We start from the raw sequence: 24344 nt of genomic DNA, 5'->3' as shown, positions 1-24344 counted from the left end.
ATCAGCGCGAGCATTCGCACGTCGTGTGTCGGACGCACTCGCAGAAAGATGCGGTGCAAGCGTGGGAAGGGCTCCTCCTGCGTGAGGTGGTCGACTTTGGGCTCTGCATCTTTTTTGCACCCAGGCATTTTCTCCTCTTTTGTGGGGGCTCCTCACGAGAGCTGAGCCTGGGAGGAGACTGAGGCCGAGTCAAAAAGAAAAAAGTAATATTCCTTTACTTCCAACACCCGGACGTTCCCAGGGTGATGGAAGGATCGACGCACCCCCGGACTGGGCGGAGAGATCCCAGGGTAAAGACCCTGGGCTGTCCGCCCCGCCCCCACTTGCCCTGACTGCACAGCTCAGGATAGCGTGCCCCGACAAACCCCGCACCCACGGCTTGTCTTGTTTGGAGAATCTATGTGTGGACATGCATGACCTCGAGTGGAGCCCCAATCCCGGCAGCGCCGCTGGCAAGCGCAGAATATGGAGCTGAGGTTCAGGGCGCTCTAGCCCGCAGCCCGTCCCCGAGCATCCGGCCCGATGGGTGCGCTTCTGAGCTCCCCGGCCCTTGGTGTGAGGTTGCTGACTGCACTCCGAGTGCTGACCACAGGGCGTTTGCGGCGGTCACTACCAGCGGGCACAAAGTGGCCGCGGACACCCGTGATAAATAACTTTGAGAAAAGTCGTCGAGCGCGAGGAAGATAGTGAGGGAACAGCCTCGGGAAGGAGGCGACGACTGCTCACAGCTGCAGGCGTGAACAGACGCCGTCGTTGGCTCTTCGGCGTACCCGGGTACGGCAAAGTGTCACAGCGGACACATGTCCCATCGGGGCGAGGAGCGTCGCTGGCGTGATGAGCAACGGCGCGCCGAGTACGGACGCGAAGAGCGGCGATGGCGGGGCGGTTCGCGACGGCGGTCGCGATCGCGCGATGAGCCGCGGCGGGATGAGCTGCGATGGCGCGACGAGAGTTGGCAAGGCGAGCAATGGTGGCACCATGACGGGCGGCATGACGAGCGGCGCGGCTACAACGACTCCTGGTGCAGTGGTCGCGAGCAGCGATGGCACGCTGAGCCACACGCCGCTGAGCGATGGCGCGACGAGCCATTGCGAGGCGAGCCGCATCATGACGGGCGGCACGTTGAGCGGCGCGGCTGCAACGACCGACCAAACATAGGCGAGCGCGAGCGCGACTTGTGCGATCGGCGCGATGATCGGTCCCACGATCCCAGGCGCGACCATGACCGGCGCGACCGCCGCGGCGAGGGGCAGCCTCAGCACAGCGACCGCCGGTTGAGTCCGCCGATGCGTGGTGCGGGATCGCGCGACGAGAGGCACACCTCTGCTGCCAGTGGTCAGCTCAATGCTAAGCAGCTCAGCGGCCGTATCTCGCATGCCAGCGGCGCCGACGAGCTGCTCACGCTCTTTGCTGCCCACAGCGCGAGCTTGGACCACATTCACGCTGCGAACCTGTGGAACAAACTGGGCAAGCAGCGCGTCGAGCGGCGGCACGAGGAGCAGCTTGAGCGGCTGGTGCAGCGCACGCTCGTCCTCGTCTCGTCGTGCAATGCGCGAGCACTAGCAAATATCGCTCACGGTGCGGCCAAGTGCCGGCTGCCAGTGAGTGAGGTGCGCTCGCTCTACGCGGCGGTGGCGGAGGCGGCGGTGCGCGGCGGGCTGGCTGGCTTTACGCCTCAGAACCTGGCCAACACGGTGTGGGCGTATGCGACGGCGGGCGTGGCTGCGGACGCGCTGTACGCAGCGGTGGCGGAGGCGGCGGTGCGCAGCGGGCTGGCTGGCTTCAACCCTCAGGAGCTGGCCAACACGGTGTGGGCGTATGCGAAGGCTGGCGTAGCTGCAGACGCGCTGTACGGGGTGGTGGCGGAGGCAGCGGTGCGCGGCGGGCTGGCTGGCTTCAAGCCGCAGGACCTGGCTAACACGGTGTGGGCGTATGCGACGGCGGGCGTGGCTGCGGAGGCGCTGTACGCGGCGGTGGCGGAGGCGGCGGCGCGGAGCAGGCTGGCTGGCTTCACCCCTCAGAACCTGGCCAACACGGTGTGGGCGTATGCGACGGCGGGCGTGGCTGCGGACGAACTGTACGCGGCGGCGGCGGAGGCGGCGGTGCGCGGCGGGCTGGCGGGCTTCAAGCCGCAGGAGCTGGCCAACACGGTGTGGGCGTATGCGACGGCGGGCGTGGCTGCGGACGCGCTGTACGCGGCGGTGGCGGAGGCGGCGGTGCGCGGCGGGCTGGCTGGCTTCAACCCTCAGAACCTGGCCAACACGGTGTGGGCGTATGCGACGGCGGGCGTGGCTGCGGACGCGCTGTACGCGGCGGTGGCGGAGGCGGCGGTGCGGAGCGGGCTGGCTGGCTTCGACCCTCAGAACCTGGCCAACACGGTGTGGGCGTATGCGACGGCGGGCGTGGCTGCGGACGCGCTGTACGCGGCGGTGGCGGAGGCGGCGGTGCGCGGCGGGCTGGCTGGCTTCAACCCTCAGGCCCTGGCCAACACGGTGTGGGCGTATGCGACGGCGGGCGTGGCTGCGGACGCGCTGTTCGCGGCGGTGGCGGAGGCGGCGGTGCGAAGCGGGCTGGCTGGCTTCAACGCTCAGAACCTGGCCAACACGGTGTGGGCGTATGCGACGGCAGCACATTATCACCAGGCACTGCTTGCCGACTGCTCGCGCGTGATCAGCGACTCGCTCGCGCGGGATCCGTCGAGGTGGAGCGAGGAAGCCCGCCGTCAGCTGCACCAGTGGCAGCTCTGGCTCTTCCTTGAGCGAGGAGCAGACGCGCAGCAGCATCTTCTTCCCTCCCCTCAGCGCCAGCTTTGCCGCGACGCTATGGTGGCGACCATAGCTCGGCCGTCAGGCTTGCAGCGCTCCGTCGCGGCTGCCCTCGCCGCCGTCCAGCACGGCTTCGAGGAAGAGCATCTCGAGCCGCGCACCGGCTACTCGCTCGACCTGGCGCTGCCCTCGACACGCTTCGCGATCGAGGTGGACGGCCCCTCTCACTTCCTGCTGCCCGACGGCCGGGGCGTGCGCAGACCCAATGGGCCAACGCTGCTGAAGCGGCGCCTCCTCGCGGCGGCTGGCTGGAGGGTGATCAGCGTTCCATTCTACGAGTGGAACGGCGTCGCGACGGCCAATGGGCAGCAAACCTACCTGGAGAGGGCGGTCGCCCCGCTGTTGGGCTAGTACTTTGGTGCTTTGTGTGGGTCGCGTTCCCTTGGTAGCTGCGTGGCTGAAGCCCTCGTGCCGCCGCACTATCAAACTATTAGCCTAATAACGTATGAGTATCTTGCGCTCGCTCGCACTATTTCACGTTATATGAGGAGGCCCTTGAGTGCCTTTGCAGAACCGCCAGCGGCGGTGGTCGAGCCGGTCCGCGGTTCGAGCCGGGAGCTTTTGGCTCCAGGTTCGATTCCCGCGAGGAAGGTCGCTTCGCTCTCGCGGAGCGACCGCGGGCGCGCGGGCGCGCGGGCGCGCGGGCGCGCGGGCGCGCGGGCGCGTGCGCGTGCGCTGCTGCAAGGCGAGGCGAGGCGCGGCGCGGCGCGGCGCGGCGCGGCGAGGCGGGCGGCGGCGGCGCGCGATCGTTGCTTTTGCTCGGGTGGGGCGTGGCTTGCGCGCCGCGCGGTGATGACGCCGCACGCTGAAAAGTCCTTGGTGACCCACCGCGTTGGCAGCGAGCCAGAGCTTTACACCTGCCGCATTGACGGGTAGACCCTCGACGGCGTCTCTTCGAGTCAAAAAGAAAATGGTTGGGTAGTCGGGCTAGAGGGTTGCTCTACACTTAGCCTCTGCAGCGAGCGAGCGCTCAACTTAGCCCCCGCACGGAGCTGGGCTCAGACTTAGACGCTGTATGGTCGGGGGCCATGAACTTATACGACATAAGGCCAACTCCGGGTAAAACCCGGTAAAAAATACCTGAGTCCTGACGCGTCCCGACCAACGTATGCCGCGCACGACGCCATATCGCCTTCTCCCAGGGCCAGTGCGCTACTTGCGGCGCGCAATTCCTGCTCAAGTACGCGCACCGTACCATGTGCTGCCGCTATATGCGTGCCGTAAGGCGGCTGCGGCGAAGCGGCGGGCGCGGCATGCTGATGGCAGTGCGGACGATGCGGTTGCGATGTGTTCTGCTTCAAGATCGTGGCGGTGCTTGGCATGGATATGCACTTCTGCGATCCCAATCAGCTCATCGCAACGAAGCAGCGCAACAAGCTGGCTGCTGCCAACAAGGTCCTATGCTTCCTACCTTCACGCGCGGATCGTTCAAAGAGGACCAGCATACACAGGCTTCTCTGACATGCGTTTGTTTGAGCTTGAGGCTATTTGTGAGAAATGTTTGGCTAGAGATTGCGCTCAAGAAGAGCAACGAGAATCGGAAGAGGAGGATGCTGAGGCGGCGATTGCTGAGGCATGAGAAGGATCGATCCGGATTTTAGTAGGCGCCCGCCGCAGGCGAAGAAAATTTGGGCGGAGCGCCGTATCTGCGCCTACCCCACTACGGGTAGCCCATTCACGCGCTCCGTTGCTAATAATAACCGCCGATTAGTTTCGTATATCAATTAGTCCGTGCGTCCCTTCGTTTCGTGTGTTTTGGGATCCTTCGTATTGTTCGAATCCTATGGAGCAAGACGACCTCGGAGACTGGCTCTCACCGCTCTCGCGCAACAACGAAGCACCGCCCTCTCCATCTCCGCTCGCCGCCCCGCCTGGCACTCCCCACGCCGGAGTGGGAGCGGGTGCGGGTCTTGTGCAGTATCGATCACGCTTCACGGTGGGAGCCTCTTGGCCCCAGGCCGTGCCACGGCCGACTTAGCCGATGTAAGAGGCTCCCGCTGATCTTAGACCGCGCAAGCACCCCAGCGTGCCTAGGCACACTTAGACCCGAGCCTTCTAGGCGTCGAGGCTCAGAACTTTTCGACTCTCCCAACCAGTAAAAAGAATTCTCCCGCATTATGACGCGATTGGCTTGCGTTTGTTTCCATAACAACACGAACTAGAGGGGCGCTTTTGTGGAAGATGGAAGACGTATTGTTCTCACCGAGGCGGCTGCTGTGCTGACTGATTGCCCCGGCCGACTCGGCGCACATCAAGAAGAGGAAGACACGCAACACAGGTCACAGCCATGCATACCTCGCCTCCACCTCCACCGCGGCCTCTACCACGCCGTCTTCCTCCTGCTCCTCCTCACCCTCAGCGACCACCACCTCAGCATCCACCTCCATCGCCTCCGCTCCCGACTCCACCGGCGCCCCCTCCTCATCACTCACCTCGAACGCCTCCACCTCGACCGCCTCCGCCTCCTCCATCTCCTCCGCCTCCATCTCCTCCATCTCCTCCATCTCCGCCTCCGCATGCAGCTCGGCCCACCGCTCGCGGCACTCGGCGCCGGTGCGTCCAGGCAAGTGCGACGCCACGATGCCCCATTGGCAGGACACGACGCGCGCTCGCAGCCCGGCCAGCTTCTTTGCTAGACTCGGCACAAGCAGCCGCAAACGCGCGTCGCCCCCTCGCTCGCCACCCCAAGGGAGCGGTGCCGCTGTCTCGTCCGCCACTGAGCAAGCAAGGACGGCCGACGCCGCATCGACGTCCTCGCCGCCCTGCGATGCGCGCGCCGCGCTCTGCAGCCGCGCCAAACCGTCAACCACGGCCTATCCACAGCCGCACGCGGTGAAGGGGCGCACAAAGCAGCGTGTGCCGGCAACCGGCGACTACTGCCTCGCACGTGGCCGGAGGCGGCGGAGGGTGGCGCCGAACGGCACGCCACGCGCCGTCTTCGCGCGGCTCACCCATCCCCGTCTCCGCGCCCCAATACGCGGTGCTGCCGCTGCGTGCGCGAGAGCTTCCTCCCTCGTAGTCGATCCTGATCTCGCCTCCGGCGGATATGGGCTCGGACGCGACGAGAACCATGTGCTGGCGCACCTCGCACCTAGACAGAATTGCAACTCGTGTGGGCGCGTCCCGTCCGGCGCGACGACACATGCTGGCGCAGCGCACGGTGCGGGGCGCAACACGGGCCACAGCTCGAGCCGCGCGTTGGGCGAGCGGCTGTGGTTGGCGTACGACGCGCAGCAGCGGGGCACGCTGAACGGGCAATTCTCGCTCGCACCGTCGACGACGACATGGGTGCCTACGCCGTGCCGTATCACGTAAAGGGACACCAGCGAAACGCAAGCAGTGGCGGCGTCGGCGCCCGGGATCTGAAGCGCGCACGTGCCGCGCCGCTGCAAGCTGCACGGCAGCCGCGGCCCGGAGTACAAGCCGAGCGCCTGCCCCCGCCGGAGAGGCGCCCGCGCCCAGAGCCCGAGCCCGAAATCGCTTGGTGCGACGAAGGACCACGCGTTGAGCGGGCCGTGCGCGGCAGCCGTGAGCAGCGCCGCGGTGTCACGCGCCATCTGCCGTTCGATCGCCTCGGGCGGCACCAGCGTTGGAGGCGCGGATGGCGGCGGAGGAGACCACTCGAAGTCGCACCCGCCATCGGCGCGCGCGCACCACCACCTCCTGCCCATCCACACCGCTGGCCTGCCACACTCGCACAACGGCTGCATGCCCGCGGTGCCGTCGTCGGTGCGACCGCACGCCCACAGCTCGAAGCTGCAGCCGCCGTCCTCGTCGGCACACCACCAGCGCCGCTTGCGCAGCACGGCCAGCGCACCGCAAAGGCAAGTGGGGGGTGGCACACCGCCGCCCGGCGCCCCCTCCGCCGAGGCAAGCTGCACAAACCGCGGCAGCTCCGCCGCGGTCAAAGCGCCCTGCAAACTCGGCGCCGCGCGGGGCCGCCCAGGGGAAGGCGCGGAGAGGTAGGCCGGCAGCCGGGAGGAAGAAAAAGAAACGCCGGCCCGAGGGCCTGCTGCCGACTCGGAGGCGCCGCCGCTGGACGAGGACGCGGCGCCGGCATTGAAGGCGCGGATCAGGCTCTCGTCGAAGATGTTGTCCTCGCACTCCCAGCTGTCGTGCTCGGGCGGGTAGTCCTCCCAACGCACCAAGTACTGGGCCTCTCCGCCGACGTGCCGCCGCGCGAGCAGCGCCTCGACCCGAAACACGTCGCCGCCCAGCCCTGCGACCGGCCCGGGCTGGCGGGCGGAGGCGGAGGCGGAGGCGGAGGCGGAGGCGGGGGCGGGCGGCGCCCGAGCTCCGCCTTGGTCGAGTCCGAAGTGTCGAGCCACCTCGACGCGCGAGCGGAAGCGCTTCCCGGCAGGCGAGAAGAAATAGGTGTAGCAACTGCCGGCGGTGCTGCCGGCTTGTCGCACCTCTGTCCGCGTGTACCAGCCGTCGACGAGGCCCTCCCAACCGCCGCAAGAGACCTGCAGAGGGGATGGGGAGGTGCATTCCAGCCGACTGACGAAGAGAGCGCGCCAGGGGGGAGATTAGGCGAGGGGGGTGGGGAGGAGGCGAGGGAACCAAGTACTCGGAGAGGCCGCCAACAGAGCGGCTTCCTCCTTCTGTTGTCTGCTCGTCCGGCTGGCATTGCGCGTCAGGCCCACCCGAGGGACGCGCGGGAGCGGGGCAGTAGAGCCGCGGCCTCTTCACCGCTGCAGCGGCCGGTGCGCCCACGCCCGGCCGCGTGCCTAGCTGCGGCGGCGGGGCTGCCTGCGGCGGGGGGGGCGCCAGCGGCCGCTTGTGCCACGCTTCGAGCCTCGCCTTCGAGGCGAACTTCGAGCGCGGGCCCTGCCCGCGCTTGCCCGTCATGATCTGCCAGCGCTGCTCCACGCCCGCCTTGCTCCGCCCGGTACCCATTCGCTCCGCCACCGTCGCCCACGACTTTTCTCCGAGCTCGCTCACAAGCTCCTTGAGCGACGACTCTTCGGCAGAAGACCATCTTCCCACCGTGAAACCCTCGCAGATGGCCGGGCCGGCCTCAAAGCGCTCGACCGAGCGCGCGCCGCGGTCGGAGGAGCGAGTTTGCTGCTCGGCTGCCGCCGGCTCAGCTCCCGCCGGCTCAGCGCCCGCCGCCACCGCCCCTGCTGTCGCCGCCGCCGCCGCGGTCGCCGCCGCCGCCGCCTCTTCGACCGCCCGCGCGTACGCCACCGCCGCCTCCACCGCCGTGTCGAAGTAGCCGAGGCAGAACTTGTATCCGTCGGCGTGGCGCTCCGCCCCAAAGCGGCCAGAAGCAATCTTGTGCACGCCCTTGTAGCCGGTGGCGGCGGCGCTGGACAAGTGCAAGCGCAAGCCCTCCGCCTCGGCCAACATGCCCCGCGGTGGCGAACTCTTTCTTTTCTACCCGGTGTGCCGGTGATAGTACTAGCACGCGCCAGTTCGCACCTGTGTCGAGCCTGTCTGCTGTGAGAGAGAGTTCTTTTGCTTAAATTCTACCCGGGACTAGTTTAACTCGGCTTCTCCACATGAACCAAAGAGAGATGGCGCAGCCGGAGGGCTGGCGCCGTCAGAGAGGATGGAGCGGCCACAGAGGTGGCGCGGCATCAGGTCCCATGAGCAGGGAGAGAGCGCAGCGAGAGCGCCGCGCATGAGGAGCAAGGGCCAAGCGCGCTCGCGAAAGTAGGCGGCGAAAGCGCGCACCAGCTGAAGTGCAAGTTTGGTGTTCACAGCAGCGGAGGCTGAGTGAAGACCGCATGCGATGTGCGCGAGGGCACACGAGAGGGACTCAGGAGAGGTATCCGTGAGTACCCTACGATAAACTAGTGGCCTACCACGAGTTGGGGCCCCAGGCCACGCCTTTGTAGCCGGTGGCGGCGGCGCTGGACAAGTGCAAGCGCAAGCAAGCCCTCCGCCTCTGCCAACATGATTCTTCTTCACACTCTGTAGGACTGTTTTCCAGAAAAAAAGCCGAATTTGCCGCCCAGTCCACCCACCGTCGCACTCAACCTTTACCGCCTTGCTCGATGCCGCCGCGCAAGAAGGCCGGCGCCTCGTCGCAGTTTGATGCCTCGGAGGTCATGCAGCCCGTCCAGGCTCTGCGAGGCCACATGGATGCCGCCGGCTCGTCACGCAAGCGCACGCTCGAGGAAGGAGGTCGGCGTGTCGGGCGTGTCGAAAGAGGTGCAGCACATGGGTGGAAGACTGTCTCTCTCTTCTTTCCGGAAAATTCTCTTCTTTGGTGTACCTGTGTTAGTGCCAGTGCGCGCCAGTGTTGTGCGAGCCACATGAGGGAAATTTTCTTCTTTTCTCGTGCCAGTCCGCGCCAGTCCGCGCCCTTGTCGTGCCAGTGTAAAGAAAGAAAGAAAACAGACAACCCAAGGGAGGGATGGGAGGTCGTGCCGAAATAAAGAAAGAAAGAAAACAGACAAGCCAAGGGAGGGATGGGAGGACGGCACGCCGCCACCACACAGGGATTTTAAATGCAGAAGAAGAAAGAAAACAGACACGCCAAACGAGGGATGGGACGAGGACAGGGTCCACACCTGCACGAGCAGGATTTTGGAAGAACGATCAGGGGGACAGGTGGGGCTCTCCTGCTCCTGACAAGGGACACGACAGGCTCGCAGCGCGGTGCGCGGTGGACTCCCACATCCACTGGCGGTCTCATCTCAGTCTAGCGACCTGCCTCCAGCTTGTCGCTGGCAGTCTCTCCTACCACAGGCACACTGACACAGGGGTGGCAGGGGCGGCGGCACGAGTCTCCCACATACTATGCGGGCCTCACTAGAGGTACGGCCTGTGCGCGCCACCCAAAAGCGGAGGTACATCAGGAGCCGCAGCCGGCCTGCTCTATCAGCCCCGCAGCCGCGGTGGCGCGACCGGACCGCGGTCGCTCCAGGCACCTTTTGGCCCCGGTTCGAATCGCGGTTGGCGCGCGCCCTCGCGGAGCGACGCGTGGCGCGCGACGCGCGCGCGTGCGCGTGCGCGCCCAGCCGAGCCCTAGGCCGTATGCCGTCTGCCGTCTGCCGTCTGCCGTCGGCCGCCGCCGCCGCCGTAGCGGCGGCGAGCGCTCGCCTTTTGCGCGACGCGCAGACCGCAGTGTGGACGCGCGCCGCCCAGCGCCGGACGTGCCGGAGCCGGTCCGGCGCGCGCGCGGGCGGCCAGCGCCTGTAAACAGACAGCTGCCGCCCACACGTTCAAAGGCGCTTGAGCAAATTTGTGGGATTTTCAATGCCAGTGAGTGTCAGAAGTAATAGAATTCTTTTCTCGGCGCCGGCCTCGTCTCTTCGTCCGGGAGCCTGGCAGTCGATCGGCCGCCGGTCCAGGCATAGATGCTGCTTGAAGTCCGCCTGCCCGCCGAGGCTGGCGTGGCTCCGCCCGCACCCTTCCTGTGCGAGGCGGCCAGCTCCGTCGCCGTCGAGGTCGCGCTGCGGGACGCCGTTGCGCTGAGCAACCTGCGCCGCCGGATCTCTCGTGCGCTCGCGAGCCCGCAGCCGCACCGCCACGCCTCCACGAACGTGGAAGTGGCGGCGGGCCCGTCCCTCGAAAGCGGGGACTTCTCAACGGCGCGGGAGCTCCTCTCGCCCAGCAACGTTCGGCGCAAGGCCATCTCGACCCGCGCAGCGCTGCTGCCTCTGCTGCGCTCGCTGGGCGGGGACGCCGACGCGGCGGCGCCGGGCGAGGTGAGCGAGGAGGGCGCGAGCCTTCTCTTCGCCGGCAAGACGCTCGAGGCCGACCGCCCCCTCTCTTCGTACTTTGGAGCCAACGACAAGTCAAAGGCGGCCGTGGGCCTCTGCCACATGATCCTGAGATGGCCCGATATGGTCCGAGATGACCCTCGATGACCACGGGACTGCCCGAGGTGGTAGGCGGTCGTCACGCTCTGCGCGCCGCCTCTCTCCCCATCCCTCCGCCCAACGGACCTGGCGGCAGCCGGCGGCGGCGGCGGCGATGGTGGCAGCAGCGACAGCGGCGGAAAGGAGGAGGAGGAGGGTGGAAAGGCGGAACCGCCTGCGCCGGTGCAGAGCAAAGCGGTCGGCGCTCGTGCGGGCGGCGGTGGCGGGGCGGCGTTGCCCGTTGGCGGTATCAGGCACGCCGGGTTGGCGGGGGGAACGTGCGGGGAGGGCGGCGGCGGAGTGGAGGCGGCGGCAATGGCGGAGGCAACGGCGGCGGGAGCGGCGGGGTTGGAGGCGGGGGCGGCGGAGGCGGCGGCGGTGGCGGCGGTGGCGGTGGCGGCGGGGGCGGGGGCGGCGGGGGCGGGGTTCGTGGGCAAGCGGGGGCTGGAGGAGGGAGGCGGGGAGGAGGCTGTGAGCCTGAGCAGCTTCTTCAAGCGCGCGCGCGCCACCGGGCCGCCGGGCGAGGGCGGCGGGACGGCGGGGGGCGGCGCGGCGGGGGGCGGCGCGGCGCGTGACAGCGCGCGAGAGGAGGAGGAGGACGAGGCGCTGCTCAGCGGCGCGCAGATCGCTGCGCTGCGAGCGTCCAGCAAGCTGCGCGGCGCTCTCGGCTCGCGCGAGCTGCGCGATCTCGTTCGCGAGATTGACGGCGCGGCGACGCGCGAGCTCGCGCTGAAGCGGCTCGAGGCAGCGCTCGAGGACGAGCGCTTCCACGCCTTCTCTCAAGACGTGGTCGCGACGCTGAGGATCGGGGGCTGACGAAAGGGGGGCGCTGTGTTCTTGAGGACGCGCGGCGTGTATGACGTGTGTGGCGTGTGACGTGTGAGGGTGTCAGAGTCGCACAGGTCTTTGCAACCTTTGTGTTTTGAGTCTCGGAAGAAGTGCACCCGTTTCGTTTCTTACTCGTATACGTAACCAAGGTCCAAGTGACAGTATATTCGCACACAACAAAATCTCACTCGCGCCCCGCGCGCGCGCGCGGACGCATTCGGACAGAGAGTGAGTGGCGAGTTGGAGACTGAGTCGGCAAGAGGGAGAGGCGATGGTGGCAAGCGTTCGTGCTCAGCGTTCGTGCTGCGCGTCCGGCGGCATCGTCCTCCGGTCTCTAGCTCTCCCCGCGCTGGGCTGCGTCGAAGGCGGAGGTCGTTTTGTCCACCGCCATGAAGCCCTTGCCCGCCTGCACCTTGCCGCTGCGATCGAGGACGACGGCGAGCTCCTCGTCCGTGATCACCTGTTGCATCGTGCAAAGAGTTGAAATCGACTGAGGAGCACTCTCGAGCTCCTCGCTCAGCACCTTGTTCTCACGGCCGAGCGCCGACTTGCTCGGGCGGGAGATAGGGGGAGATAGGGGGAGATAGGGGGAGATAGTACCTTGTTCTCACGGCCGAGCGCCGACTTGCTCGGGCGGGAGATAGGGGGAGATAGGGGGAGATAGGGGGAGATAGGGGGAGATAGTACCTTGTTCTCACGGCCGAGCGCCGACTTGCTCGGGTCGAACGCGAGCAGCTCCTGCAGCGCAATCAGCAGGTTCGTTAATTCAAGCATAGCCTGTGTGAGACAGTCGAAGGCGAGCGACTGCTCCTGCAGCTCGTCCTCGGCGATGCGCTCGCTCCGGTCCGTCTTCTTGCCGATGTCCTTGAACTTGCCCTTGGAGACGACCAGCTGCTCGAGCTTCAGCTTCTGCTTGGCCTTGACGAGGATCTGCTCCTCGACCTGTTCACACTCGGCGAGGTGTGAAGAGACGCCGCCCACCGCGAGCCGGGGCGGCCCTCTGCCGCTCTTTCTCTACCGTCCCGCAGGCGGCCAGCCGGTACACCATCACGCGCTTGGTCTGGCCGATGCGGTGGCAGCGGTCCTGCGCCTGCAGGTCCATGTGCGGGTTCCAGTCGCTGTCGAAGATGATGCACGTGTCTGCCGACACGAGGTTGACGCCGAGCCCGCCTGTCCACAGCAGCACGCGCGTGAAGAGTGGCACCTCGTCTGCCGACACGAGGTTGACGCCGAGCCCGCCCGCGCGGGTCGAGAGCAAAAAGACGTCGATCGACTTGTCCGAGTTGAAGTCGTTCATCGCCTGCGTCCGGGTCTCTCTCCGATGAGGAGACCGTGCTGTGACTGCCAGACCCACCACCATGCCTCGGTCATCGCCTGCGTCCGGTCCTCCGCCGACACGCCGCCGTCGAGGCGGCAGCACTTGTAGCTGCGCAGGGCGCAGTACTCCTGAGGAGTCGAACCACGAGCGATTCAGAGTGGAGTAGCTTGCAGCTCCGGCGCAAGGCGCAGCCTTCTCGCTCCTGCAGGATGTCGAGCATCCGCGTCATCTGCGAGAAGATGAGCACCTGGCGCCCCACCGCTCCGACTTAGTCCGTCCACCACTCTCCCCCAGTCTTCCTTCAACTCTCAAGCTGGGGAGGAGCGCCTTGTGCCCATTCTTGGTGAGCTTCGCCATCAGCCGGTCGAGCAGCAGCATCTTGCCTGACGCCTGCACCAGCACCTCGTCCACCGCCTCCTCGCCTACTGGCCGACCGCTCCTGCTGAGAGAGGGGGTGAGAGCCGGCCCCTCGCCCGCCGCCTCCTCGCCCGCGTCGCTGATCGGCCACTCGAACAGGTAGGGGTGGTTGCAGCACTTGCGCAGCTGCATGAGCAAGTTGTTGAGGGTGACCGCCTGGGGAGATATGGGGAGATATGGGGAGATATGGGGAGATATGAGCAAGTTGTTGAGGGTGACCGCCTTGCCATCCGACGTGGAGAGGTTCTTGTTGAGGATCTCCTTGTACTGCTGCTGCTGCCACTCCGACAGGGAGGCGTAGAGGATGTACTCCGTCTTTGAGGGGATGCCTGAGGGGAGATATGGGGAGATATGGGGAGATATGGGGAGGTAGAGGATGTACTCCGTCTTTGAGGGGATGCCTGAGGGGCCGCTCAGCTTGAGGCGGCGCAGCTGCATCTCGGCTACACCTCGGCTACACCTCGGCTAGATCTCGGCTAGATCTCGGCTGCATCTCGGCTACATCTCGGCTGCATCTGAGCTGTACCTCGGCTAGATCTCGGCTAGATCTCGCACCGAGCTCGACGTCCTGCTTGAGGCGGCGCAGCAGGAAGGGGCGCAGGATCTGGTGGAGCTTGGTGACCACCTGTGGGGACGTGTCGGGGACGTGTCGGGGACGTGTCGGGGACGTGTCGGGGACGTGTCGGGGACGTGTCGACGACAGTTCAGACAACAACAACAACAACATGTACATGTGCATGTGCATGCACATGTCGGGGACGTGTCGGGGACGTGTCGGGGACGTGTCGGGACGTGTCGGGGACGTGTCGGGGACGTGTCGGGGACGTGTCGAGGGACGTGTCGGGGACGTGTCGGGGGATGTGTTGGCGACGTGTCGAGGGCATGTGGGGACGTGTCAGGGGCATGGCACAACCTGCTCGCCCTTCTCGCCCTTCATCACCTTGTCGTCGTTGTCCTCCTGCGTAAAGTCGAAGTCGAACCACGCCTGGCGGAGGGACGAGAGGCTCACACTCCATCGAGCGGCCGTCCTTCGCCTCCCGTCCTTCGCTGCCCGAGTCCCGTCGCTGCACCCTCTGTGAGGCTGTGAGGGGGCTGTGTGTTGCGCCAGTGGGACCGGCTCCCCATCACTACCTCAACCTAACCTGCCGTCGGTGTCCCCAGCCGTTCTTCACCGCCCCCCCCCTCCCCCCCCCCCCCCCCTCCCCGCCCCACTCTCCCTCCCCCTCTCTGCGCCTGGAACGAGTCGAGGTCGTCAAAGATGCTCGGCAGCAGAAAGTTGAGCAGCGACCATAGCTCGGTCAGGTTGTTCTGCAGCGGCGTGCCTGAGTCACAGCCATGGCACCGATAAGCCATGGCGTATCATCAAGGCGGGCTGTGTTTGCAGCAGCGTGCCGGCGAGCATCTCTCCCCATCTCCCAATCTCCCCCCCTATCTCCCCATAGCTCGGCGTGCCGGTGAGCAGCAGCCGGTTGCAGCCCGAAGCCCCCTGCGTGTCCGAACCGCAAATGCGCTTGAGCTCGCGGATCAGCCGGCAGTTCATGTTCTTCAGCCGGTGCCCCTCGTCGATGATGATGAACTTCCAGCCGATCTTGCTCAGCGCCGTCGCGTCGCGGATGACGATCTCGTACGACGTGATCATCACCTGATCTCAATCGCACCAACGCTCACCCCCCTCATCGGCGGTGGCGACCTCGCACGACGTGGCCGTCACCGGCATGCTGCCGTCGCCCTTGCGGTAGTGCGTGCCGCGCATCTGCGTGCGCTCCTCCTTGGAGCCGTGGTAGACGAGGGAGGGGATCGAGGGCGCCCACTTTTTGAACTCGTTGTGCCTGTTCACAGCTGGAGGTGTGAAGCGACGCCGTTCACAGCGAGAAGCCCCCTGTTTGAACTCGTCGTGCCAGTTCTGCAGGCAGGAGAGCGGGCCGACCACCATGAAGGGCCCCGCCACGCTCTTCTCCTTGAGGTGGGCGAGCAGCGCGATGGACTGGATCGTCTTGCCGAGCCCCATCTCGTCGCCGAGGATGCCTGCTCACATCTCTCCCCATCTCTCCCCATCTCTCCCATCTCTCGGCTAGACCTCGGCAGTCCTCTCGCCGCCCAGGCTGCCTCCGAGCCACCCCTCGGCTCCATCTGGCTCCATCTCGGCTAGACCTCGGCTAGACCTCGGCAGTCCTCTCGCCGCCCAGGCTGCCTCCGAGCCACCCCTCGGCTCCATCTGGCTCCATCTCGGCTAGACCTCGGCTAGACCTCGACTCAATCTCGGCTCCACCTCGGCTCCACCTCGGCTCCACCTCGGCTCCATCTCGGCTACACCTCGCCGTTGAGTCCATTCTCGTACAGCCCAACCATCCAGTGCACGCCCACCAGCTGGTACGGCCGCATTTGCCCCACGATGTGCTTCGGCTGAGGCAGGGAGGAGGCGGGCGGTGGCGAGCAGAGGGGCAGCAAGCGAGGGGCGGTGGCGCACGCGGGCGGAGCAGGAGAGGGGCAGGAGCGAGCGAAGGTATGGCAGTGAGCAAAGTCCAGCGGGGGCGGGAGCGGGGAGGGCGGCAGCGGTGAGGGCGGCAGCGGTGAGGGCGGCAGCAGGGAGGGCGGTAGTGTTGATCGCCTGCGGCAGCGCAGGCCCGCGGACAGAGCCGTCCACGACGGCGTCGGCGCCCTCGCCCTCCTACAGAAAGAGGGCAGGAGGAGTGAGGGCAGAGGGCAGCAGCTGAGACGGCAGCAGCGGGGAGCAGTGAGGGCGGCGGCGGTGAGGGCAGCAGCGGGGAGCAGCAGGGAGGGCGGCAGCGGTCAGGGCAGGAGCAGTGGGGGGGCAGGAGAGCGCTCCTTCTTGATCTTGTTGGCGAGAAACTCGGAGTAGGCGACCGACTTGGAGAGGAGCTGGTCCAGCCGCGCTACCTGCAGCCGGGAGAGCCGCCGCGGCGCGATCGCAACCACGGGCCACGTCCGAAGCGGCGGGGCGGTGCTGGCGGCGGCGAGGGCGCGGCGAGGGCGCGGCGAGGGTGATGTCAGCGCGGGGCGCGGCGCGCGCCTTGTCCTCGGTGGTCGCGTTGCGCAGGTCCTTGCTGTCCATGTCCTTGAGCCGCTGCTTCTCAGCCTCCTTCTCCGACTCGGCCATCATCCTATGGAGGGTCCAGACTGGGCATGTGGGCGCGGGGTGTGGGGCGGCAGCACGCAGCACGCGAGGCGGCGCACTTTGCCTCCTCCTCCTCCATAGCTTTTGTGACGACGACGGGGCCGTCGTCGGGCGAGCTGCTTCCCGCACCCTCCTGGCAGACGAGGACGTCGCGGGCGCTTTTTTGAGTGCGCTGCTGGCGCCAGCGCCTCCGGATCCGCGGGGGACATGAGGCGAGCGAGCGGGCGCGGCGCGGCGGGCGGGCGGGAGAGGAGGCGCGCGCCTCCGTCTTTGCGCGCTTCGCGGCGGGCGAATCCTCGGAGGCCATCGAAGCCTAGTGGCGATGCGACCTGCTCGCGCCAAACGAGTGGGATTCTCGCGCCACCGACAAGAATTCTTAAATTCGCCCAGGGCTAGGGCTCTCTTGCCCGCAACCCGCGCGCGCTCGCACACGCCGCCCGAGAGCACTCCCACCCACAGTCTGATTCTCGCGCCAGGGAAAGAAAAGAAAAAATAGAAGAGCGCCCGTCCGTCGAGCGCACCACACCCCTCTCCTTAAAATCCCTGTGTGGTGGCGGCGTGCCGTCCTCCCATCCCTCCCTTGGGTTGTCCGTTTTCTCTCTTTCTTTAGCCCGGGCCGGCGTTGCCAGTGCCGATGTCCCCCTCGCGGGCGGTGCCAGGGGCGCCGGTGCAGGCGCCCTCGTAGGGCCGCGGTCGCCGTGGGCGCGGGGCTCAGGTATGGCCCAAATAGTCCACAGCCGTACCGTCACGCGCGAGATCGGCAACGGTCAGGCCTTTGTCTCGGAAGACCCCGAAATCAAACCGATACACAGCGGGCGCACAGCGCGGCGCGTCGACAGGTTTGCTGAAGGCGGCGGGGTGTTTTTCCACCCACTCCAACAGCGTCCGCTGCTTGGGCTAGAGCAGGTTTGCCTCTCGCACCCCGTCTGTTTTCCTTTCCTTTTTTCTCTGCCCTCTCTTTTCCTCTCTATTTTCCCGGGAAAACTCCGTGGAAATCGTCAAATTTTGGGCGCTGAGCCGAGTCTGAGGCTGGTTTGGGCCCAAAATCAGCCAAATTTTAGGCCAAATCGGCAAAATGCCGGGAATTTTGCGGAGAACCCGTGTATACCTCATACCTGGAACTTACCCTGCGACCGCCTGGGTATTTTGTCGATTTCCTCAATTTTGCCTCAGATTTTGCCCCAGACCAGCTCTCAGACTCAGGGAAACTCGCGAGTTTCCAGAATGGAGCACCAAACACCCTCTGTTTTCCCTGGAAATTTCCGGAAACGCAAAGTGCTGGGGACCCTCTGTTTTCCTTTTTGTTTTCCGGAAAACCTGCTCTAGCCCAATCCGCTGCCGAATAAACGAGAGGCGCGCAGTGTCGACCTTCTTGTACCGGCCCGACCTGTCGGCGCCGCCGGCACTTCTCCGCCGCATCTCCTGCTTCAGCCCTTCGAGATGGGCCAGCCTGTCGAGCAGCTCCTCGGCTGTGGGGAGCCCCAGCGACGAGGAGCTCATGCGAACCTGCTGCTCCACGAGACGTTCGGCGGCGGCTTCTCGCCCACCGCCGTTCTCAAGCTGCGCCGCCTCGCGCGCAAAGTCGCGCGCGGCAGCGTTGACCGCACGGCCTACTCGCCCAAGTACTCGCTCTCTTTTATGTCCCACCATGCAGAGCGCATCTCTCTCTCTGTTGTGCGAGGCGTGAACCGCGCCATTCGCTCACCTGGCAACCCTGTCTGCACGTCTCGCGCGCGCGTGAACAGGGCTCCAGGCCCCAAATGACGCGTGAGTGTTAGAGTTTTTTGGTATTGCTAAAAAAATCTCTCTCTCGCAAAGTTGCAAAAAACAAACTCTCTCTCTCTCAAAGTTGTATTGCTAAAAATCTCTCTCTCTCAAAGTTGAGGTTCCTGTTGCATGTGTAGTGTATCCGAGTTCTACTTCAATCCCCAAGCCGGATTTATGTGATCTGCTCTCAAACAATTCAAAAAGAGTAAGCGGCCAAAGGATATCCACCTCGAGAACCTCGAGACACTGAAGGTATATCAAATGAACTCGGGGGCACGGGACGCGGCACAAACGGGGCACAAACGCCAGGCTACAAAGACGGGGAGGCACGTAGTGACGCAGGGGAGTCTAGGCGACGGCGGCGTCCTCCGACGCCGCGGCGAGCCTAAGCTCGGTCGAGTGAAAAGACGATTTCCCGAAGCGCCGTTCACAGCGGTAAAAAGACCTTGTGACAAACCGTCGAAGGAGCTTCCCACTACAATGGCATATGGATAAACTCAAACGAGGTGAACAACAACCGCCCCATCTATGTGCTCTCGACAGATTGCACTCGGGTCCTGCAGTGGGGGTCTTCCGCTTGCGGCGGTTTTGTCTGGGATAGGTGCGTGCGCTCGACGTGCAGCGGGCCGTCTTCGTGCTACTGTTCGAGGGGTCGTTCGGCATTTAAGGGTGGCTCAGTGGCGGCACCAGGTCCCTTTGGAGGCTGGGGTGGCTCCGACCACGGCAACGTGGTGGCTTGCCCGCCCCACGCTCCCTCCGCCTCGCCGTCACACTCCCTACCACCACTTTTGCCACCGCCACCACCGCCGCCGCCGCCCTCTCTCCCGGCCGGGGTGGGGCGCGCGCGGGGGGCGGCGGGTGTGCGGGATGTCTGTGGGCCCGAGAGCGATATGCCATGTCCGCCTTGCGTTTGTTTCATAAGTAAGGCTAAGCGCAAAGAATTCTAGGAAGCAAGCCCCTCTCACAGCAGACTGGCACGAACAAAGCGCAAAGAAAAAGAGTGCCGTCAGACCAAGACGATTGCCCCGACGTCGCCATCAACAGCGCCTGCCGACCGACGAGTGGCGTCGAGCAGACCACACCGCACGAGCTCTATACAGACATATGTCGCCGTCCGCCCGCGAGCTCGCCTTCAGCGCTGCCGGCGCGCTCGCAGGGATCGCGGCAATGCTCGCCCTCCAGCGGGCCCTGCTCACTGGCTCACGGGCAGTCACGCTGGCAATGCAGCAGTCGGAGGAGGATCAGGGCGAGATCACGCGCGGGAGGGCCAAGCACGACATGACGCCGAGCCAGCTCGCGCGCCGGCAAGCGGCCGACCCGCTCATCTCCCTCATGCTCGACCTCCTCGACCGCCTCTCGCTCACAGAGGTGTGCGCCATGAGCGATGGCGCGGCTGCGAGAGCTCCGACAATGCCGCTGCCCACGAGTAGGCGTGTGCCGTGGCGGAGGACCTGATCGCCGAACACCTCGAGGCCGCACAGCGCGAAGACGCGCCACCCACCGAGCTGAGCACTCTCGCGCCGAGGCAACCGCTGCGTGTGTGTCGGCTCTCTGGCTGTGAGCATGAAGGACATCCCTTCACTACTCCATCTGTGCAACGAGTAGGCTCGTCTCGAACGAGTTTGGCCGGCTGTGGCAGCCGCTCCACCTCCGCGAGGCGCTGATCGACTACGACAACGAGGCCACCCTGCCGTACTCGCCCCCCCCACCCCTTACTGCTACTGCTGCTGCTGCTGCTGCTGCTACTAGCATACGTGACCAATCGTACTCGCTGTTGAGTCTGCTCAGTCCTGCTCGATGCCTGAAGGCGCACGTCACCTGCCGCCAGTACGTGCCGGCGACCTTCCGCGAGTTGCGCAACATCTGCAACCTCGCCCAGGTCTATGGGGAGATATGGGGAGATATGGGGAGATATGGGGAGATATGGGGAGATGACATCAAGGAGCTGCGCAACATCTGCAACCTCGCCCAGGTCTATGGGGAGATATGGGGAGATATGGGGAGATACACATCAAGGAGCTGCGCAACATCTGCAGCCTCGCCCAGGTCCGCGGCGCGGCGGGCCCGGGCGCAGCCCTGCAGCTGCTCACCTTCGACGGCGACCAGAGACTCCCTCCGCGTGTCCGCGACACGTCCGCGACACGTCCGCGACACGTCCGCTGGATGTGCCACCGTACAGGCGACCAGACCCTCTATCCAGACCGCGCCACGCTGGGCAGCGACGCGCCGCTCGTGCCGCTGCTGCTCGAGCTGCTCACGCGCGGCGTCGCCCTCGCCCTCGTCACGGCGGTTGGGTTCGACGAGGCTGCGCCCTACGAGGCCCGCCTCTGGCCTCTGCGGCGTCCAATGAATTGGCGAATCGTCAGTCACCTCGATTCACCAATCATGAGCAGCTGATAGGCTCGCCTCTCCGGCCTCCTCGCCGCCCTCACCGCGGCGAGCGCACCCGAGGCGATCTGCGCCCGCGTCGTCGCCGTCGTCGGCTAAATATTCGACTAGATTCGACTCCGTTGTGTCATACTGCAGGCGCTCTGCAGCCGCGTCTTTGTGGTCGGCGGGCAGTGCAACTACCTTGCCCGCTGCCGCGCGGAGGGCGGCGTCGCCACCCTCTATATGGTGCCCCCCTCACGAACGCCGAGACGCAGTTGCACTGTGAACAGCGTCTCTTCACACCTGCAGCTGTGAACATTTTAGGTGCCCCCCTCGGAGTGGAGGCTGCCGGAGATGGAACGGTGGCGGCCGCAGCAGCTGCAGCGGCTGCTCGACGTGGCTCAGCGCGCCCTTCTCGACGGCGCCGCGCGGACGGCTTGTCTTGGCCGACCAGCGTGTTGCATGGTCAGTGTGGCAGTTGATTGATGGCTAGGCGCCGCGCGGATGCACATGGCCGACAAGGTCAAGCTGGTGCGCAAGGAGCGCGCGGTCGGCGTGCTGTATGAGGCGGAGGAGCACCGCACGGAGCTGCAAACGCACGCTATGTACGCGAGTACGCAATCCTTACTCAATAGGCGGAGAAGCACCGCACGGAGCTGCACCGCACGACCACGCTCATGTACGACGAGCTGCCCGCGCACCCATCGACTAGCTCACAATGTTGACGCACTCCTCATTCATCCACAGGCTCGACGAGCTCGCCGTGCACGCGCGGCAGGCGGTGCGGGAGGAGCAGCGCACCAACGCCGCGCTGCGCAGCATGCCCTTCTGCGCATTCAACGGCGGACGGGACGTCTTTGTCGACGTCGGCTCAAAGGACCTCGGCATCTTTGTCGACGTCGGCTCAAAGGACCTCGGCATCGCCTCGCTGCAGCGCATCGTCGGCGCGACGCCGCAGAGCACGCTGCACATGGGCGACCAGTTCACCCAGACGGGCAACGACTTGCTCGCGCGGCGCGCGTGCGGGACGCTGTGGGTCGACTCGCCCGAGGAGACGGCGGTGCTGCTCCGGTACATGCTCCGGATGCGGGCGAAGGGTTAGGGGGCGAGCGGGGAGTTGGGCAAGAGTCGAGCCGCGGGGGCGCGTCCCACTCCCAGGCCTCCCGTCACTAGTCTGCGGCTCTGCCCGTCCCGTGTGCCTTGAGCTTGTGCAAAGCATGTAAAGTTTCCGACGCTTTCGCGGTCTCACACGCGGTGAGGTGTTACACAGCTTGTGATTGTGAGCAGGCGCGACTCCCGTGACGAAAACGAAACAACGCACCAGGCGACTGCCTGAGAACGCTGGATCGAATCGTAGGAGGCACCTCGAGCAAAATTGGGCCCGCTGAGGTGAAAAAAAATTATAAGGGTCAACTCTGCCGATTCGATCCGGAAGCCACTCGACCGAGCGACCGACGGCCGATGAAAGCAGAGAAGATGATAGATGATGCCGGCGGCGGCGATCTAGCGCTTCGCGCTGAGGCTCGCGAGAGGGAACGCGCATACATCGACAGCATGAGCGAGAGCGTCGTGAAGAGAAAAATAACTTGGCTGCTCTTCTTGGTTTGTAAAATTCTCGACGGGCCCCTCCACCCTTCATGTAATCATGTAGTCCCCACAATCGCTGTCGTGGGATCGCTTGTCATGTGTGAGAGTGCGTTGTGTTCTTGTGAGATCTGCTTTCTCAACTCCCCAGCGCGTGCCAATTGGTCAAGAACAAGCAAGAGGCAACGGCTTCTTACGCTCGGCCCCAGTGGGGGGTGCCCGCGCCGCCTAGCTCTGCGGACGGCCCCCCCCACCCTTCATGTAATCATGTAGTCCCCACATTCGCTGTCGTGGGATCGCTGTCATCATGTGAGAGAGTGCGTTGTTCTTGTTTGTTATCCGCTTTCTCACCACCCAAGACTGCTTTCAGACGCTTACGCCAATTTCCCCTCAACCTGCGCAAATCGTGCAACTCGCGGACCCGAGGAGTCTGGAGCTTCAGCTGGCGAATCATGCCGCTCTCGGCACAGAAGCAGCGCGAGCGCCGCGCCGCGCAGCGCGCTGCCGAGGCTCAGGACGCGGCTCGCGGGCAGCGCAACCGCCCGGCGCCGAGCCGGTGCTAGGCCGCCTCCGCTGCGCCTGCTTCCTTGCGCGCCGCTGGACGTCGGCCGAGAAGACCGCTTCCCTCTGGGGACCCGACTCCGCGAAGATCGCGCGCGCGTCGTGAGTGGCGGCGCGCGCGCGATCTCCGTTCCCGGGCACGCCGGTCGCAGTGGCATGGGCTCCCAGGCTCAAAAGCGCTCCCGTCAACAGCGAGCGAGCGCCGCCGCTGCTCCTCCTCCCGCCGCCGCTGCTCCTCCTCCCGCCGCCGCTCACCGAGACCCGCCGCCGCCGCCGCCGCCGCCGCCGCCGCCGCCGCCACCTCGCGCCTCGCCTCCGTCACCGCCGCCCTCCATCTCGCAGCGGCGCGTCCCCGTCTGATGGCGCGGGCGCCTCGCTCACCGGCGCCTCGCCGCCGCCCCCCCCCCTTCTCGCGCCGCTCCGCTCGTGGCCGCCGCCTCCCCTGTCAATCCCGCCGCCTCCCCTGTCATCCCGCCGCCCGCACCACCGCCGCCACCGCCTCGCGCCTCGCCGCCGCCGCCACCGACCGCCCTCCCCTGCGCCGCTGAGAGCGCGGTGCAGGGGGTGAGCCCCCGCTGCGCAGCCTCACCGTAGTGCACTGCGCTCTCCGCGCCCCTGACGATTAGTGAGGAGGTGGTGTTGCACAGCATGGAGCTCGGCGAGCGTTTAGCGAGCCCCTCAGCTAGTAGAGGGAAGAAGGGAGCGAGGGGCGTTTCGTTCTAAATTTTGATGAGAGGACTACGACTAGCACTCACCGCCCGCACACTGACGCCCATCCCTCCAAACGGGCTTCTTGGGTGGAAAGAGATGCCACCGGCGGCCTCCCCGGTTACTCAAAACGGTCTGGTTTTATCGCTTCCTCTCATCAACATCGAGCTCGAGCTCGGCGTTGATGACCTCACTGTGCATGACAGCATGATGACCTCATCAACGCCAGCATGAGATCTCGAGGCGGCGGACAGAGACAGCTGGCCGCTTTCCCTAATCCATTCTGGCAGGCTGGGCAGCCCTCAGTAATGACAGTCACGCGTGCCATCGGCATTCTGATGATTTGCGGCGCCTCTAGGGATCCCTTAGAGAGAGGATCCCTACCCACGACATGATACTTTGCGACCTCGGAGCACGGTCTGCGCACGACCCCTGAGTTACGCCGACAGGCCGTTTGGGGTTCCTGGCCTCCCCCCTCGACGAAAAGGAGGGCTAAAGCCGCGGCGTGCGATGCCAACAACTTCGACTTCATGACATGGGCGTCGAGCACGCGCGGCGGCATCGGGAGGGAGGCAGCGGCGTGGTTCACCACCAACTTCGCCTAGCAAAATTTGCTTTGGCATCCTCGGGCACTGTCAGGCGCTGTCCCGGGGGTTGCTGTCAGGCTGTCAGACCAGGGCTCAGCAGCGCCATGGTCGCGAACGTTTGTTCGACGACGTCGAACTGGGGACGGTCCATCTACCGCTCGCTTCGCTGCGGAGCAGGTCGACGGCCTCCTCTTCTCGAGGAATGTGTCGCGGCGCGCGCTCTCGCTCAACTCGGCATCGACGACTCGCTTGAGGTGGCCAAGCTGCGCGCCGGAGCAGGCGCACATCGCTTCCAGGGAGGGGGGCGCGCTTCTACTCACGCCCCACCCCCCCCCCTAGCATGTGGTGAAGCCTCTAGGGGGGGTCGGGACCCCCCCCCTAGCATGTGGTGAAGCCTCTCGGGGGGGGTGGGACCCCCCCCCCCTAGCA

At 65.8% G+C, this 24344-nt stretch overlaps 6 protein-coding genes across 6 annotated transcripts; 4 read left to right on the top strand and 2 right to left on the bottom strand.

Annotated features, from left to right (window-relative positions):
• The first annotated feature begins 779 nt into the window (after positions 1-779).
• On the top strand, positions 780-3278 carry EMIHUDRAFT_455798 (hypothetical protein). The gene is made up of 3 exons (XM_005785878.1): positions 780-1121; positions 1214-1543; positions 2675-3278. The coding sequence occupies exons 1-3, from the start codon at positions 835-837 to the stop codon at positions 3174-3176; spliced, it is 1119 nt and encodes a 372-aa protein (XP_005785935.1). The 5' UTR covers positions 780-834; the 3' UTR covers positions 3177-3278.
• Positions 3279-5104: 1826 nt separating this feature from the next.
• EMIHUDRAFT_111778 (hypothetical protein) lies at positions 5105-8177 on the bottom strand (the record flags this gene model as incomplete). Its single annotated transcript, XM_005785877.1, has 4 exons — positions 5105-5638; positions 5910-5916; positions 5985-7291; positions 7518-8177. The coding sequence occupies 4 exons, from the start codon at positions 8175-8177 to the stop codon at positions 5105-5107; spliced, it is 2508 nt and encodes an 835-aa protein (XP_005785934.1).
• A 1939-nt stretch (positions 8178-10116) lies between these two features.
• EMIHUDRAFT_441586 (hypothetical protein) lies at positions 10117-11610 on the top strand. Its single transcript, XM_005785876.1, has 2 exons — positions 10117-10582; positions 10673-11610. The coding sequence occupies exons 1-2, from the start codon at positions 10136-10138 to the stop codon at positions 11453-11455; spliced, it is 1230 nt and encodes a 409-aa protein (XP_005785933.1). The 5' UTR covers positions 10117-10135; the 3' UTR covers positions 11456-11610.
• On the bottom strand, positions 11590-16691 carry EMIHUDRAFT_455796 (hypothetical protein). The gene is made up of 17 exons (XM_005785875.1): positions 16601-16691; positions 16398-16471; positions 16234-16324; positions 16029-16100; positions 15820-15870; positions 15521-15614; positions 15101-15227; positions 14914-15031; positions 14703-14844; positions 14443-14524; positions 14212-14273; positions 13422-13531; positions 13092-13358; positions 12818-12913; positions 12486-12767; positions 12155-12409; positions 11590-11927 (listed from the first exon to the last, which is right to left on the bottom strand). Exons 1-17 carry the CDS (start codon positions 16643-16645, stop codon positions 11802-11804), a joined length of 2094 nt encoding a protein of 697 aa, XP_005785932.1. The 5' UTR covers positions 16646-16691; the 3' UTR covers positions 11590-11801.
• Positions 16692-19137: 2446 nt separating this feature from the next.
• On the top strand, positions 19138-21710 carry EMIHUDRAFT_455795 (hypothetical protein). Its single transcript, XM_005785874.1, has 9 exons — positions 19138-19473; positions 19536-19645; positions 19711-19786; positions 19913-19984; positions 20632-20721; positions 20800-20896; positions 20969-21048; positions 21117-21154; positions 21223-21710. The coding sequence occupies exons 1-9, from the start codon at positions 19210-19212 to the stop codon at positions 21575-21577; spliced, it is 1182 nt and encodes a 393-aa protein (XP_005785931.1). The 5' UTR covers positions 19138-19209; the 3' UTR covers positions 21578-21710.
• Positions 21711-22511: 801 nt separating this feature from the next.
• Positions 22512-23358, top strand: EMIHUDRAFT_441580 (hypothetical protein; the record flags this gene model as incomplete). Its single annotated transcript, XM_005785873.1, has 2 exons — positions 22512-22615; positions 22882-23358. 2 exons carry the CDS (start codon positions 22512-22514, stop codon positions 23186-23188), a joined length of 411 nt encoding a protein of 136 aa, XP_005785930.1. The 3' UTR covers positions 23189-23358.
• Positions 23359-24344: the final 986 nt, after the last annotated feature.

The sequence above is a fragment of the Emiliania huxleyi genome (assembly GCF_000372725.1).
Source record: "Emiliania huxleyi CCMP1516 chromosome Unknown EMIHUscaffold_157, whole genome shotgun sequence".
Classification (NCBI taxonomy): domain Eukaryota; phylum Haptophyta; order Isochrysidales; family Noelaerhabdaceae; genus Emiliania; species Emiliania huxleyi.
Note: the sequence above shows the minus strand (reverse complement) of the source record. Positions and strands in the feature narration are given on the sequence as shown.

Excerpts from the sequence above, each read along its gene's own strand:
- EMIHUDRAFT_455798 (XM_005785878.1), top strand. The coding sequence starts at position 835 with ATGAGCAACGGCGCGCCGAGTACGGACGCGAAGAGCGGCGATGGCGGG. Across the intron at positions 1,122-1,213 it reads CGCATCATGACGGGCGGCAC|GCGCGACCATGACCGGCGCG; the intron begins GTTGAGCGGCGC and ends CCACGATCCCAG. Across the intron at positions 1,544-2,674 it reads ACGCTCGTCCTCGTCTCGTC|CGACTCGCTCGCGCGGGATC; the intron begins GTGCAATGCGCG and ends GCGCGTGATCAG.
- EMIHUDRAFT_455796 (XM_005785875.1), bottom strand. The coding sequence starts at position 16,645 with ATGGCCTCCGAGGATTCGCCCGCCGCGAAGCGCGCAAAGACGGAG. Across the intron at positions 14,525-14,702 it reads CGAGCTCAAGCGCATTTGCG|GCACGCCGCTGCAGAACAAC; the intron begins GTTCGGACACGC and ends GCTGTGACTCAG. Across the intron at positions 12,914-13,091 it reads CGCTCCTCCCCAGCTTGAGA|GAGTACTGCGCCCTGCGCAG; the intron begins GTTGAAGGAAGA and ends TCGACTCCTCAG.
- EMIHUDRAFT_441586 (XM_005785876.1), top strand. The coding sequence starts at position 10,136 with ATGCTGCTTGAAGTCCGCCTGCCCGCCGAGGCTGGCGTGGCTCCGCCC. Across the intron at positions 10,583-10,672 it reads GAGCCAACGACAAGTCAAAG|GCGGTCGTCACGCTCTGCGC; the intron begins GCGGCCGTGGGC and ends CCGAGGTGGTAG.
- EMIHUDRAFT_455795 (XM_005785874.1), top strand. The coding sequence starts at position 19,210 with ATGTCGCCGTCCGCCCGCGAGCTCGCCTTCAGCGCTGCCGGCGCGCTC. Across the intron at positions 19,646-19,710 it reads CCGAGGCAACCGCTGCGTGT|GCTCGTCTCGAACGAGTTTG; the intron begins GTGTCGGCTCTC and ends TGCAACGAGTAG. Across the intron at positions 21,049-21,116 it reads GCGTGCTGTATGAGGCGGAG|AAGCACCGCACGGAGCTGCA; the intron begins GAGCACCGCACG and ends CAATAGGCGGAG.